The sequence below is a fragment of the Haliotis cracherodii genome, unplaced genomic scaffold, assembly GCF_022045235.1.
Source record: "Haliotis cracherodii isolate W230 unplaced genomic scaffold, xgHalCrac1.p SCAF_7, whole genome shotgun sequence".
Lineage (NCBI taxonomy): Eukaryota > Metazoa > Mollusca > Gastropoda > Lepetellida > Haliotidae > Haliotis > Haliotis cracherodii.
In genome coordinates, this window is record NW_027266330.1 from 27917533 (window position 1) to 27932453 (window position 14921).

The 14921-nt window shown below is 38.0% G+C and overlaps 1 protein-coding gene across 1 annotated transcript; it reads left to right on the top strand.

Moving 5' to 3' along the window:
- Positions 1 to 12: 12 nt before the first annotated feature.
- LOC139447083 (RING-box protein 2-like) lies at positions 13 to 5621 on the top strand. The gene is made up of 3 exons (XM_071228237.1): positions 13 to 219; positions 3472 to 3519; positions 4523 to 5621. The coding sequence occupies exons 1-3, from the start codon at positions 69 to 71 to the stop codon at positions 4639 to 4641; spliced, it is 318 nt and encodes a 105-aa protein (XP_071084338.1). The 5' UTR covers positions 13 to 68; the 3' UTR covers positions 4642 to 5621.
- Positions 5622 to 14921: the final 9300 nt, after the last annotated feature.

The window sequence follows — 14921 nt, forward strand, 5'->3', positions numbered from 1 at the left end:
GTTCACGGTGTAGGGAACTCCGTATAGTGTCACTGTGAGGAGTGTGGAACATCACGTCAAGACCTAACATGGCTGACGAGATGGAAGTCGACAGAGAAGCGGTCGAATCGGGACAAAAGCCAGAGAAAATGTTTACTCTAAAGAAATGGAATTTGGTAGCGATGTGGAGCTGGGATGTTGAATGTGATACGTGTGCCATTTGTAGAGTTCAGGTTATGGGTGAGGATAAAGACAGCTGCGTTTTCTAGCTATTTCTTCAACCAAAGTCATCGATCTCGATTTGCTAAGCAGCTGCCAGTATGTATGGCACTGACAGCGATATGTTTTCGTATTGCACAACACTGGGATATGTAGAAGCATTACACCCATGAATACACGGCACTAAAATAACAAACATACATTCGAAACCTATATCATGTTAATTGCTTTCGTATGTTAGTCCTGTTGGTGTATCAAAACGTTTTTTAATACATTCAACCAAGCCATCCCAAAGTTCTTATCCCCAAAGGAGGATATCTACAGTCAGTAATTATCACTCTTCGAGTCTATTTTGTTGTTATAAAATTCTCAACTATTTTCAAATATTTAAAACCAGTCAGTCCATTCTAAACATGCTAAAACACAAATAGGGTACTTAGAAATCCTTTCTTTGCCTTTGTTCTTCAGAGATTGGGTTACAATTTTGCTAGCCTCTCAAATTAAAATAAAATCTGTTAACTGAAGTTTTATGATCTGGGTCTATCTAGATATCAATGATAACCCTATTATTGGAATGATTGAAGAAAGACAAATTAAATGTTTGAATTTAACCACCACGTTGACATTTGCATAGTGTACTAAATATTATCTGATTATTGTACCAACACAGGTATTTATCTAGACCTGCTCAGAGGCCGATATTCAGTCCAAGCCTGCAGTGCGTGGTTTAAGAATTCCTCAATCGGAATTAAAAATTTCCTAATTCATGTTAGTATACATAGTCAATAACTAATTTTATTGCCTTGTATGCAGTGTTGTAGAGACAACCTCTATTTCATTGATAACAAAATCAATATATAGGAAATGGTATTAACGCTTCATCTTATATTGTTGCATTGAATACATTCTCAAAATACAATGTTAAACATGTTAAAATATCTCTGAATTTCAGAAAATAAGAGCTAAAAGAAATCCAATTTTGAACATAATAAAGGGGAAAAAATGCAATTTTCCTGCCAGTGGCACTTAATTAGTTTAGAATCCTTGATAAATCCCCGTTGCATATCTTACATGAGCATCAAATCATGGAAAACCTGGCACTAGTACAACCCACGAAATGGCATGTCTTAGGGGTCCACTACTACCAGGAAATGATACTGGTCACAAAACAATTTGCCATGACCACACAACTTTCATCTAATCGAAGATGGTATGATTCAGAATTTTTTTGGTTGTAATTAACTATACTGAAAGTTGCTAATTTTTAGAAATTAAGGAACTTGTATTTTCTTCCTTTTATCAAGTAGCAAAAAATTATGATGGAATGTTAAAAATGATAAAGTTATAAAGAAAATATCAGGACTACATGGCGCTGAATGTGGAGTCCCCAAAGTCAACAGTGGCTGTTTCTGGTAGTTGAGTACCTAGAAACTACTGAATGTTTTGATATTTAGCAAGCTGAGTAATTTTGCATTTCACACGTACATAAAAGATATGCAAAGCCTACTCGTTTAACAGATATCATGTTTGTAGCAAGTTTCATTTGGGGATGTCCTTTGACGATGCGCCTGTCGAATAGGTTCAACAATGGCATTGAGAGCACCAATGTCTGATTTATATTTTAGTTTAATAATTACAAAAATTTGCTGAAAAATGTTTTTCCAAGTAAACAAATGATTATATTGAGCGTATGTTCCCTTACTTCATGAAGCAGTTACTAGTATCCTTTTTGGCATACGTTTGAAAATGAGGAAATTTCAACTTATGGCACACAAGGAGGTCTAGTTGATATAATGCCAATTCCTAAGTATTTGTCTGTAACCTCCGTTCAAGGAAACTAGAAGTGTGTTTGAAATACCGTATTCGACGTAATATGCGCACGGGGTGCTCTCAAAATTAGAAATAGGGGGCTCTTATTAGAATATTAATTTGGTGAAAACAACAGAGTTGAAAGATAAATTTCGTGGTTTATGCTGACAGCCTGAAATGTTAATATACGACAGATATATTTTTCTAGAATTTAATTGCCCATAATATTTGCATATAACACATGAGTGCGTATTGTAAGCAAATAAATGTGTGGTGTACATTGATCAATCGGGAGGGGTGCTAACTGGGATTGTTCATTAGCCAATATATTAGCAAATATCGCTGTGGGCGCTTATTAGAGCAGGGCGCTTTTTTATCAGAGTGCTTTGTATACATGTGAACTGGATTGAATTAGACTGCCCAGAAAGTCATTTTGGGTCATCTTGGTATTCTGGCCATAGGCCCATATACATACAATAACATTATATATGTACAATTTTGTACATGTACAAGTATTAACATGCAGACTTATATGCACAGAGATGTGCACGTGTACAATTTTGTGAAAAATAAGTCGCATCACAACACAACAAGAAGAGATTAAAGCATTTGATTAATGAAGGCAAATAACCTCAAGAATAATTAAACATCATTTGTACAAAGACGGTTGCGAAGTCGTAAACCATTATTAATGTATAGGATAGTATTCTTTTTTTGCTCGTTAGATATTTCATCAAAACGGAGGAGCTTGATTAGTGTATCGATGTTTTGGGGTAAACCTTGCAAATATTTTGTTCAGAGCGATTCATAACATGGACAGATAAGCATAAAATGGTATTCGTTTTCAATAAATGTGGGGCAAAAAGGACAATAACGCATATATTTTTTTAAACTGAGGAAAAACGACCCGTATTACATCCTAAATTGTTCAAACCTAATCTAAAACGTGTAATACACACTCTAAGTTTTCTGTCTGTTATTTCTGTTAAGTACTGTTCTGGAGATAAGCAGGATTTAAATGTTTTATAAAGGTCGTATCTTGACCTATTTTCCAATGTAGCTCTCCATTTTTGGATAAACATATCAGATGCAACTTGTTTAAATACACTAAGGAATACTGTCTTATCTCCAACACCTTGGTAAATCCAAACATATCCAAATCCATGAAGAAATAAAAGTTGTCTGATTTTAGTGATCCATGTTATATAACCAACATTGTCGCAGTATTTCAGCATTTCATAACATTTACGTGGAATACGATCAGGTGACATTTCTGTAATCTTTATCCAATATTTTAGACCGCGTACATAAGAACAGATATATAAGGGATGTCACTTGAACATGTTGAAGGTATTGGTCTGTTGCAATTATTAATGTGCCCACAATAGTTACCCTGAATGTCATTCAAAGGAATATTGAAAAGTCAGTGTGTGTCTACGTTGTATATTTGCTCTCTTCTTGCAGATGCATGTCTGCGGTGTCAATCAGAAAACAAACAAGATGACTGTGTTGGTGAGTTTTCATAATATATAGTCAGAGTTACATTCCGTGAGTGTGCCAGGATTCGCTTATCGTGGGCTCAAATCCTAATTTAGTCCTTATTGTGATCTTTACTTTGTCAAGCCCATACACTCATGGGGAGACAGTAAGAATTGGTCCCCAGCAACCTATGCTTGGTGGAGGCACCTCAATGGATCAGGGCGCCTTTGTACAAGGCAATCGTACCACTAAGGTGATCGTAACACCCATACCTTAACATAGACTGAAGACAGTCGTAGCACTGAGGTTTCTTTGTACAACGACATCCAGGTGGTCAGGTTCAGGTTGATTGCGTGCCATAGTTACCCAGATACATGGATCGATGCACATGAGATCAATCACTGGATTGTTTGATCCAGACTCGGTAATTTACAGTCTGTTATCCTATGGCTGGAATATTTTCAAATCCTGCTTTAAAGAACAAGGAAATAAAGAAATCAGGCTGAGTCGTGATTGAATAAGTTGTAAACAGGACATGATGGGAGTTAATGTTTGTCCCCGTTAAGTTTTAAAGGTCTCTGGATCCATAAACATGATAAAGCATACAACAACAAAGAAAATGTACGAGGTTTCCTGTCAGCATGGTCAGTTTTGTTCAGTTCCAATTTGTAGCAAAATACAAGCACTCAGAAATGGTTCAGAATTATATCTGAATGCTGCTAGTCAATGGCTACTACCATGACTGAATTATTGTAATTTTTTTTTTTAAATCTGATTTAAATCCATGACTGAATTGTCCTCAGCACTAATTAGTGAGTGAGTTTGGTTTAACATTGCTTTTAGCAATATTCCAGCAATATCACGACGGGGGACACCAGAAATGGGCTTCACACATTGTACCCATGTCGGGATTCGAACCCAGGTCTTCGGCGTGACGAGCAAACGCTTTAACCACTAGGCTACCCGACCGCCCCCACTAATTAATAGTCCCAGCCCAGCGGATTTCGAAGGCTGAACATTTTGGTTCTTGTTTCAGTGGTATGGGGAGAGTGCAACCATTCCTTCCACAACTGTTGCATGTCCCTGTGGGTGAAGCAGAACAACAGGTGCCCCCTGTGTCAGCAGGAGTGGGTGGTGCAACGCATCGGGAAGTAGATCTCACCCACCCAGGATATATTCCAGCAGTACACACAGACTAGCCTACGTTCACCTTTTCACAGTGAGAGTCTTCACGGACAGGTCGACACAAGGCCACATGTTGTGTCGGGCATTCATGGCCTTCTCATGAATCTCTGCAATATTTGTCTACCATGTAAAGCAAATTTAAGTTCAGAAATGGATGGAAATATTAAACTAGTTTAGGCTGGGGTTTTTATATTGTACTCGGAGGTTTTCTGTTGGCCTCTGCTAAATAGACATGGGTGGAGTTGAAAGGCATAAATGGTGTATGAATGTCTACTTTTGTGATTTGAATAATAACAGATTAAAATTTGTCTGTTTTTCCAAGACTAGTGTGAGTTGCTAACTGTCTGCAAGTGGCATGCTGCACTGATGTAAGCTCAAGCATTGCGATATGTTTGAAATAATACAAAATGATGGTTTCCCGGAGCCTACACAATTTCAGTAACCTTCATGAGGTCAACAAAAATGATTTCATTCAATGTTTTTTGCCTATTTTGGGTTATGGGTGTCAGTTTGACCTTTCACATCGGAGGTTGTCAGCATCATACTTATATGAGGAATTTGGCTAAAAGACGAAAATTTGTGTGTGAAACTATCACTTTGTTATTAAGTCATGGAAGTAAAATGTTTTAGGATTTATTGTATCATTGTTTCAATGCAGAGTTGCATCCCTTTGTTTTCACAAGGATCTGCTGATCATTGGTTTGAAGCCCAGAATCACCACAATTAAGATCCTTGGTCTTCTGTCTGCCAAACTCACATCAAGATGACTTGCCATGATATAAATTAAATACTGTTCAAAGCCGAGTGGATCTCGTGCTCGCTACCACAACTCAATGATCTGAGGACTTTCCATTACAGGTCCTGTCAGAAATACTTTTCAGCTTCACTATTGTGTGTGGATTACTAAGCATAAGTCCAACTGTCAAATGTCAGCACCATAAAAAAATAAGTTTATAAAAATACTTTATAACGAGTACTTCCAGCCATGCTCACAATGATCGATGGTGGAATCAAGTTGCTTGGATTTTAAGGTGGCTGACATGATTTGTTCACCCGATTTTCTGTCCAGTCATTTATGTTATTCAATTATCAATGCTGTAATAACATGGACATTTATATTATGTATATTCTGTGATGTGAATAAAACAACTGGTTTGATTTTGAAACCAGAAGCCATTAATTTCTTTTGTTGTGTCATATACCGTATTCGAGGTAATAAGCGTCCCGCTCTGTTAAGCTCCCACGGCAATATTTGCTAATATATTGGCTGGTGAACAATCCCAATTAGCACCACAACCGATCGATCAATGTACACAAGAATTATTTATTTGTGTATAATACGTGTGTTATGTGCATTCTTAATTGTGGGTAATTAGATTCTGGAAAAATACATCTGTCGTATATAAACATTTCAGGCTGTCAGCATAAACCACAAAATTAACGATCTTTTAACCCTGTTGTTTTTCACCAAAATAATATTCTAATAAGAGCCCCCTATTTCTAATTTTGAGAGCGCCCTGGGCGCTTATTACGTCGAATACGGTAATAAAGATTTTGGGGAATAAGATGCCAGAAACAGGAGATTCAGGAGCAGTAAAGATCCCCAGTATCGTGTTATGGTTGAAAAGGTTACTCATTGAGTTACCTGGCAGGTAAAGTGTTTGCTCTTCACTTAAGTGAGTGAGTTTGGTTTTACGCCGCTTTTAGCAATATTCCAGCAATATCACGGCGGGGGACACTGGAAATGGGCTTCACACATTGTACCAATGTCGGGATTCGAACCCGGGTCTTCGGCGTGACGAGCAAACGCTTTAACCACTAGGCTACCCGACCGCCCTCTTCACTTAAGGCTTTCTTCCAAAATCATACAAACGATGGGGTAGTCTAGTGGTTAAAGCGTTCGCTTGTTATGCTGAAGGCCCGGGTTTGAATCCCCACATAGATACAATGTGTGAAGCCCATTTCTGGTGTCCCCTGAAGTGATGTTGCTGGAATAGTGCTAAAAGCTGTAAAAAATCATACTCACTCAATCATCCACATCAAGCTGACACGTGATGTAACAGGAAGACTTTCAAAGCGGTATAAAACCATACTCCCTCACTCACCCACATCAAGCTGACATGTCGTGATGTAACAGGAAGATTGTTCAAAGAGGTATAAAAGCATACTCACTCACTCACCCACATCAAGCTGACATGTCGTGATGTAACAGGAAGATTGTTCAAAGGGGTATAAAACCATACTCACCCACATAAGCTGACACGTCGTGATGTAACAGGAAGACTGTTCAAAGGGGTATAAAACCATACTCCCTCACTCACCCACCCACATCAAGCTGACACGTCGTGATGTAACAGGAAGATTGTTCAAAGGGGTATAAAACCATACTCCCTCACTCATCCACATCAAGCTGACGTGTCGTGATGTAACAGGAAGACTGTTCAAAGCGGTATAAAACCATACTCACTCACTCACCCACCCACATAAGCTGACACGTCGTGATGTAACAGGGAGACTTCAAAGAGGTATAAAACCATACTCACTCACTCACCCACATCAAACTGACATATCGTGATGTAACAGAAAGACTGTTCAAAGAGGTATAAAACCATACTCACTCACCCACATCAAGCTGACACGTCGTAATGTAACAGGAATACTGTTCAAAGCAGTGTAAAACCATACTCACTCACCCACATCAAGCTGACATGTCATTATGTAACAGGAATACTGTTCAAAGCAGTGTAAAACCATACTCACTCACCCACATCAAGCTGACACGTCATGATGTAACAGGAATACTGTTCAAAGCGGCATTAAACCCAGGACACTCTTCTGGGTTCGATTCACCACATAGTTTCAATGTATGAAGCCCAATTCTGGTGTCCCCGTCACGATATTGCTGGAATGTGACTGAAAGCAGAGTATACACCATACCCACTGAACCCTGACAGCTTCAGTGGAGCAGTCATTATTCCACTCGTATCGGTCCTAGGCCCATTGCTTTGCCTACTCTACACAAGTAATTTAACACACATCCTTGGATTGTTGCTGACACTTCAATCATTGATTGCACCCAGCTTCCCGAGGAAGAGGTAGTTAACTGACTATAAAAGTCCAGTTTCCACCCTTGCCGAACTAGGCTGGTATTATGGAGTTACATTTTGGCTGGACTAACAAGTCTTTGCATAGTCCAATCAAAATCGTGCACCGAAATCGAAATCCATTTCGTAAACTGCTACGTAGATTTCAGTCGATTGCAGGATTTGCAAACCATGTGCACCACCAACTCGTCAGCAGATATTTTCCAAATCTTTTCATGTTTTTAATCAAAGTGCTCACGTGATTTGATGAATTTAACGATGTAAGACCCGTTTTATCACAATATAAATCTTGATTATCGATCAGATCGTCTTGACTGGGCGCCACAGTTTTGTGTGAAGCAAACACAAGTGATACGAGAGGTGGAATCTGATTGGTCCATAGGAGAGGCTTAGAAGGGACATAACTGGTAATAGCCACTGGTGGTGCTACGATTGAGCCCAGAAATTCCAGCCTAGTTCGGCAAGGCTGTAAACTGGACCTTCAAAGTCAGTTAACTCTCGTCTCGGGAAGATGTGATTGCACCTGGACTCCATTCATCCATCCATAGTCATGATCTCAGTTCTTCGAGATGTAGTCCAGGATCACAAACAGGTCCTAATATCTGCCAGAATGCCTCCGTGGTGTAGTGGATAGAGCAGCAGCCTGGAAAGTGGAAGGTCAGTGGTTCTTTCCCTTAGTCTGTCCTACCAAAAGCAATCTCATTAAAATCAGATCTTAGTTCTCTTCTTGCTACCACTAAACAAAGATTTGAGGACATCCCATTACGGGTCATGTCAGACCGACCTTGCGCGAACTCTGACTGACCAATGGAATGACCAATCAGAAGGCAGCTTTCTCGTGCTTTACGGCATTACTACGCTTTGAAACATATTTTGACAAATTCTCGATTACAAATTTGAAACCTAAACAAAAGAACATTCTGGAATGGTTATTAGATGGTCTAGATTGTATGGATTCTGTCGTTTAACCCATAACTATCGTTCACAATACCCCGTGTTAAAAGTTTTCGAGGTTGTATGATTAGAAATCACATTCCGACGGTCACTTTCATGATCTGGTAAGCGACGCTCTGATTGGTTGAATGAAAGGTCGTTCTGACGTGACCCCTAATGGGATGTCTTCAGATCTTTGTTTAGCGGTAGCGAGAACTAAGGTCTGATTTTAATGAGATTGTACCAGAAGAAGGTAAAAGATGGTACTCGACTTGAGGTCATTTGGTGTGGCGCTACCAGGGATTGAACCACCCGGGCAGACGCTCTGTGCACTAGACCATGACGGCGGTCAGAGGACAAATAAACAACCAAACCACGGTGTAAACCATAAATCAGTTTATTCCAGACAAATATAAATGAGAAGCAGATACAATCACATGTCCTTGTAGAAATATCAGATCCTGCCCTCTACGAGCAATAGATCAGAGAAAATTTGAATATAAAAAAAATTGAGCCAATGAAAATAGATCTGACTGCAATATAAAACACCTACCATTTAACATATTTACTAGCTTCAAACAGGATTATTGCACATGATTTGGTACAAGACGATACAAATCCACTAATAACATTATTGGGTGAAGAAATCACTTGAGCCAAGATACCAACCATTTCTGATCTTACATAAACGTTATCACAACATAAATTTCACATAAAATGTACTCAGATCTCAAGTTACCATTTTTGCTCATATTGTAATAAAGACTAAAAATCAATAATATTCATTGATACACTTAGTTAACAGAAACAAGATGATCTTGTGATATTAACATCTTTACCACAGAGGACAATTTCTTGTGTTTTCTATCAAATTCTATTTAGTACAGAGTTATAGAATCACAACATTGATAGCAGGTCTTGTTAAAATTGTAAAGAAATTACTGGCTTTCTTCACACAGATGTAGCGTTACTTTTAGTCAAGAATATTTAAAAAGTAACTGCCTTACAAATGAACCTAACATGTCAAAAGACACATTTCTTTCTCACTGAAGATATGCACCTTTCAAATCATTTGAACTTGAAGATATTTTACTCAAAGGTAGATCTACCAACTTGATAATCAGTTGTTTGAATTCTGAAATTTTCATAAAATGATTGTTACTCACCAATACCTCAGGAAGTAAACAGACATTAAAAATGTTATTTTATTAAAACATTAGTGTACAACAATTGTCAATACTTCATGGGTTGGTACACACTACCTTCCTCCATCACCGGTGGACATAAGGATATTGTCATCACAGGTTGTATTGCTGTGAGTAGGCTATGTTTCCGAACAGGTCGTTCTGTGTGTGAAAACAGTTCGCGCGCACACACTGCTTTACTTAGCGGATACATATCTAAAAGCATGAAAAAAGCATGCATGTGCGCCACATGTCGACCATCCTGTGTTGTAATTCAGTTCGGCTTTAGAGTTAGGATAGGCAACATCGTTCGACACACTGGTCATTTAGTGATCGTGGTCATAATAGAAATTTGGTAATTCAGAAACTTTGTAAATGTGAATTGAAGTACAATAGTAATTGTTTGTAATTGTTGCTTGAAACTAAAATAAAACTATCGTAAATGAATTAGCGTTCTTTGCCTGCCTAATTCACTTGTACTATTTCTGCTGACCAACCTGCATTGATATGAGTTTCTTTTCCACTCATGGACTTCAAATGAGACATTGCCCGAGATTGAAGCAACGTTTGTTTGTTGTTTAATGCCGCACTCAACAATATTCCAGCTATGTGACATCGGCCAGGTATAGATTGGTTGTTTAAAAATAGTGACTTCACCCAAGCAGCCCAATGTATTCATAGGTGACAGAGGAACGTATTCCAAAATCCAAACGTTGAGGTATTGATGACGTCTACAACCTACTTACGAAATAGTTCAGTGACTGAATGTGAACGAACAAGTTAATTGAAACAATTACACATCAAAACAGAGCAGAACATAATAAGGAGATTGTGTTGAACACAGCCATGACATGACAAAAGACTTCACCATGCATGCAATGCTATCAGCTGCTGCAACTGAAACACAGCGTGACACTGAATCATGGGGAAATACTTCCTTCCTTCTTGTTAATCCTGAGACTGGTTAAACAATTAAGGCACAAGCTCTTCAAACAACACCAATTTGAATACCACACCAACCTAATAGTGTCAAACATACGGTACTTTGAACATAACATTTTTATAAGAGGACATACAAAAAGCTACAATTCTGCAATGATTACTAAACATCTATAAAGGCCACAAAATATTAATTACACGAAGTGTTTTACAACCTTGCATCTAAAAAGGACAATGGTTGTGCTCAGTCAATTACAGTGAAAGAATATGATAATCCTTGAAAAAATAAATAAAAAATATTATTTTGCTAAATTAGATCCTTTAAGAAAAAGCAATTATTTAGTGATGCAAGGACCCTGTGCTCACACTTCCACACATCCTAGTAAGACACTCATCTCCAAGGCCAATGAAAGCAGCTAGTACCAGCATGTACACTGTCAGAAAGTTCCCTGTTGCTAGGCAACCTAAGAAAATAGATACCTATAAAGTATAGCAGTTGTAGTCAAATCAAGCAGTTCGTCACAAGCTGAAGACAACATTTTTTACATTGGTTATTTTGAATCACTGCATAATTTGCTATAGACAAATGTTAAAATTATCCTTAATATAAAGCTAAAAAAAGTCTTGGTTCTCAGGCACCACCCGCATCAGAATAAACTTTGCTACATATTTTGTTTTTATTTCCATTTAAAATTATTATTTTTTTAAATCATTAATAATTCCAAGTCCAATGGAAGTCAAATACTGTATTCCAGTATTGTACTCATCAAGGAATACATTTATGTAGGGAGGCCCTTTCCCAGGTTGATTGTACTCTACTGTTTATTTGGTTACACAATTGTTTGTTTGGTTACATATTAGTTTGAACAACCAAAAGAAAAATTGAAACAGCCTGCCCGCAATATTTTTTCAAAACCCATTGCTTGAGAACCAATTCTTTTATTTTTTGAAGCCTAATTGACCTGAAATAACATGAAAACATACCAATATATATTCAGTGGAGAAGAAATGCTGAAGAAAGGCAGAGAGATCAATGTTAGAATTCAACAGCTGTACATATGCTACTCAAATTCCTATGTTATGTAGTACACATCAAAACAGTCAATTCTACAGAGAGACAAAACAAATATGATGTACATGCTTACTTGAAGAGTGAATTCAGCTTTCATAGAAACATGGGGATGCATTCTGAGATCACAAGTTAACATTGCCAGATGAATTCAAATCATTTGTGATCAATAAGCATTTGGCTGTTGTGTAATTATTAAAAACCAAATGACTTAGCTATAGTGTTGTTATACATTGACATGCAATGAGCTTTGAAACATGTACTGGCAAGTAAAGTGCTTAAACACGGGTATGTACTAGGGCTGGGACGGGTAACTCGGGTACTCGGGTCGGGTGGTTCCTGAGTAGGATCCGGGGAAAACACAGGACTACCCGGACCCGTGGTTAGTCACATGATATATTGTTTAATGACAACAACTCACTGTACTCAGTTGTTTCAATTCAAGTTGCTAAAGTTTGCTTTTCTTTCTGACGATGAACCCATTCTTTTGACTTGTATATGTGTGAGTTGAGATAAAGCTTCCGTCAACTTCCGTGTACGCATGATCTGATCGTTTGATACATGTACCAAAATAGTTTTTGCCAGGGCTCCGGCAAAACAATTCAAAATCAGACATTTCGTTCCCTACTCTTGAGACCTTCAGTGGGTACCTGGGTAGGGTTGGGTAATGGGGGGTCGGGTACCCGGGTAGTAAATGTGGACTCGTCCCAGCCCAAGTATGCACCCCACTGTGTCTGTGTGTGATGATTTACATATAAGCATCAGTGCTCAACAGTTATGTAATCTTAAAAAGTGATTGTGCTTATTATGCATTACTATAAAGGGAACAATATTTCAAAACTGAAATAACAGTGACATGTTTTACCCTTAACTCCGATACAATGACACCTGTCTCGTGACGAAGACACTAACAAAACCTGTTTCACGACACAGATGCCAATAACACCTGTCTCACGACACAGACACCAATAACATCGGTCTCACGACACAGACACCAATAACATCGGTCTCATGGCACAGACACCAATAACACCTGTCTCATGACACAGATGCCAATAACACCTGTCTCACGACACAGATGCCAATAACACCTGTCTCACGACACAGATGCCAATAACATCGGTCTCACGACACAGATGCCAATAACACCTGATTCACGACAGACACCAATAACACTGGTCTCACGACACAGATCACCAAAACAAAACAAATTACCCACGCTGAAAATGTGTGTCCCTTAATTATTAAAAAATGTAAAAATATGTGTTAAACCTTAGAAAATAGCATGCAAAAACATCATGCATCACGTGACAGTAAAACAAACAATGGTTTCTTTTGCCATGACAATATAAAAGTGCTCTTGCCATTGTGTTAAACATTAATTAATCAATAGACAAATATTATCAATGGATGCCACATAGCTCTGCTGACGTGTACAGTGACCATCATAAGCTTTCTTCCACTCATTGAGTGACATGAAAATTGTAAACTGAGGTCTTAGCATACCTTTTAAAATTTAAAATAAATACAATGAATTCATTAACTTTTGAAAGGTTTAGCCCAAGACATGTGAGAATTTGCCCCATGTATTAATGAAAACATTCCAGTATATCACATGATATACTGTAATAAAACATGAATATACAGGGTATAAATGAACTTTAATGATAACCTTGTTCTCATCATTGTGTAACCTTAACATAAGACACATTGTAAACCTTAACATGTTATAGTTGCAAACAATTGCAAGTAATGATCAAATTATTAATGGAATTTCTAAAGTTTCTTTCAAACAGTTGTGAAGATTTTTACTGATAAATTAAGTACGTTGAACACTTCCTGACTATCTGCCTGGGCTTAGCTGCACAGTCCACAGTTGACAGATGTCAAACACAAGTGAACATCCTTCTTGATGGTTTCACAGCTCTAACACTTGACCAAGGTTTTCAACAATTCCTGACTCAATGATGTCTGTTTCTTAACAACATAAAACAGATATAAACTCTAGTTTACAAATGCATTAGATAAACCATACTTCCTACCTAACACCCCCAACCTACAAAATAGACTGTACTTATGCATATTCATTAGGGTCAGTTTGACATAGTATGTATGACTAAATATGGTAATCTAGTAACGAATCAAAGGGAGGATACATCTAGGCTTAAATGTACACAATACACATGTTTTCAAATCCAAAAATGAATATTCATCATCATATTTATAGATTTGCCCTACTTTTGTGTATCAGATAGACTTGATTATTGTAATACTTTCACAGAAACAGGAAGTGTTCTAAATACCAGACTGATTAATCACTCAGGAATTTAAATCTTTCAAAATCTTAAAGGAAATTATTACGCTGCTTCAGGAAGTTACTTAATTTGTATGAAAGATTGACAAAGTGATTTCAAAGGCCATGCTTGTCATAAAACCTATGACATTTCAAACATATTATGAATTAAAAAAACTCTATATGTTACAGATATACCGGTATCTTTCTACAGTTTAGGGTCGTAACGATTCACCTTGCTGCTGAACAATGTATACCTAGATAGAAAGCTCTTGATGTTAAACACAACAGATCTTTGCCAGGTACTTGAGCAGGGGTCAGGCTGCTGGTGTGGGTGTGTTTGTTATTTATGGCCACACTCAACAATATTCCAGTTATATGACAACAGCCTGTAAGTGATCAAGTCTGGACCAGACAATCTAGTGATAGATATTGCGAGCAACAATGATATGCCATCAGCCAAGTCACAGAGCCTGACCACCTGATCCATTAAGTAACATTTATGGCCAGCACAGGTACCTGGGTCCCCTTCCTCCAAGTAATCTTAGTGCTACGATTGTCATAAGTAAGTGTAGAGTATGGTAGTTACGATCGTCTTAGTGCAATGGGGGACCAATTCTAACCCAGACTGGGTGGGTTTAGGTGGGCTCAAGTCGTACAAGGACTCAAGGTCCTGACAAGGGGAGATAACTCTCATCTTTACTTCTCTAGCGTGTGTTGCAGGCATG

Excerpts from the sequence above, each read along its gene's own strand:
- LOC139447083 (XM_071228237.1), top strand. The coding sequence starts at position 69 with ATGGCTGACGAGATGGAAGTCGACAGAGAAGCGGTCGAATCGGGACAA. Across the intron at positions 220-3,471 it reads TTGTAGAGTTCAGGTTATGG|ATGCATGTCTGCGGTGTCAA; the intron begins GTGAGGATAAAG and ends CTCTTCTTGCAG. Across the intron at positions 3,520-4,522 it reads CAAACAAGATGACTGTGTTG|TGGTATGGGGAGAGTGCAAC; the intron begins GTGAGTTTTCAT and ends TTCTTGTTTCAG.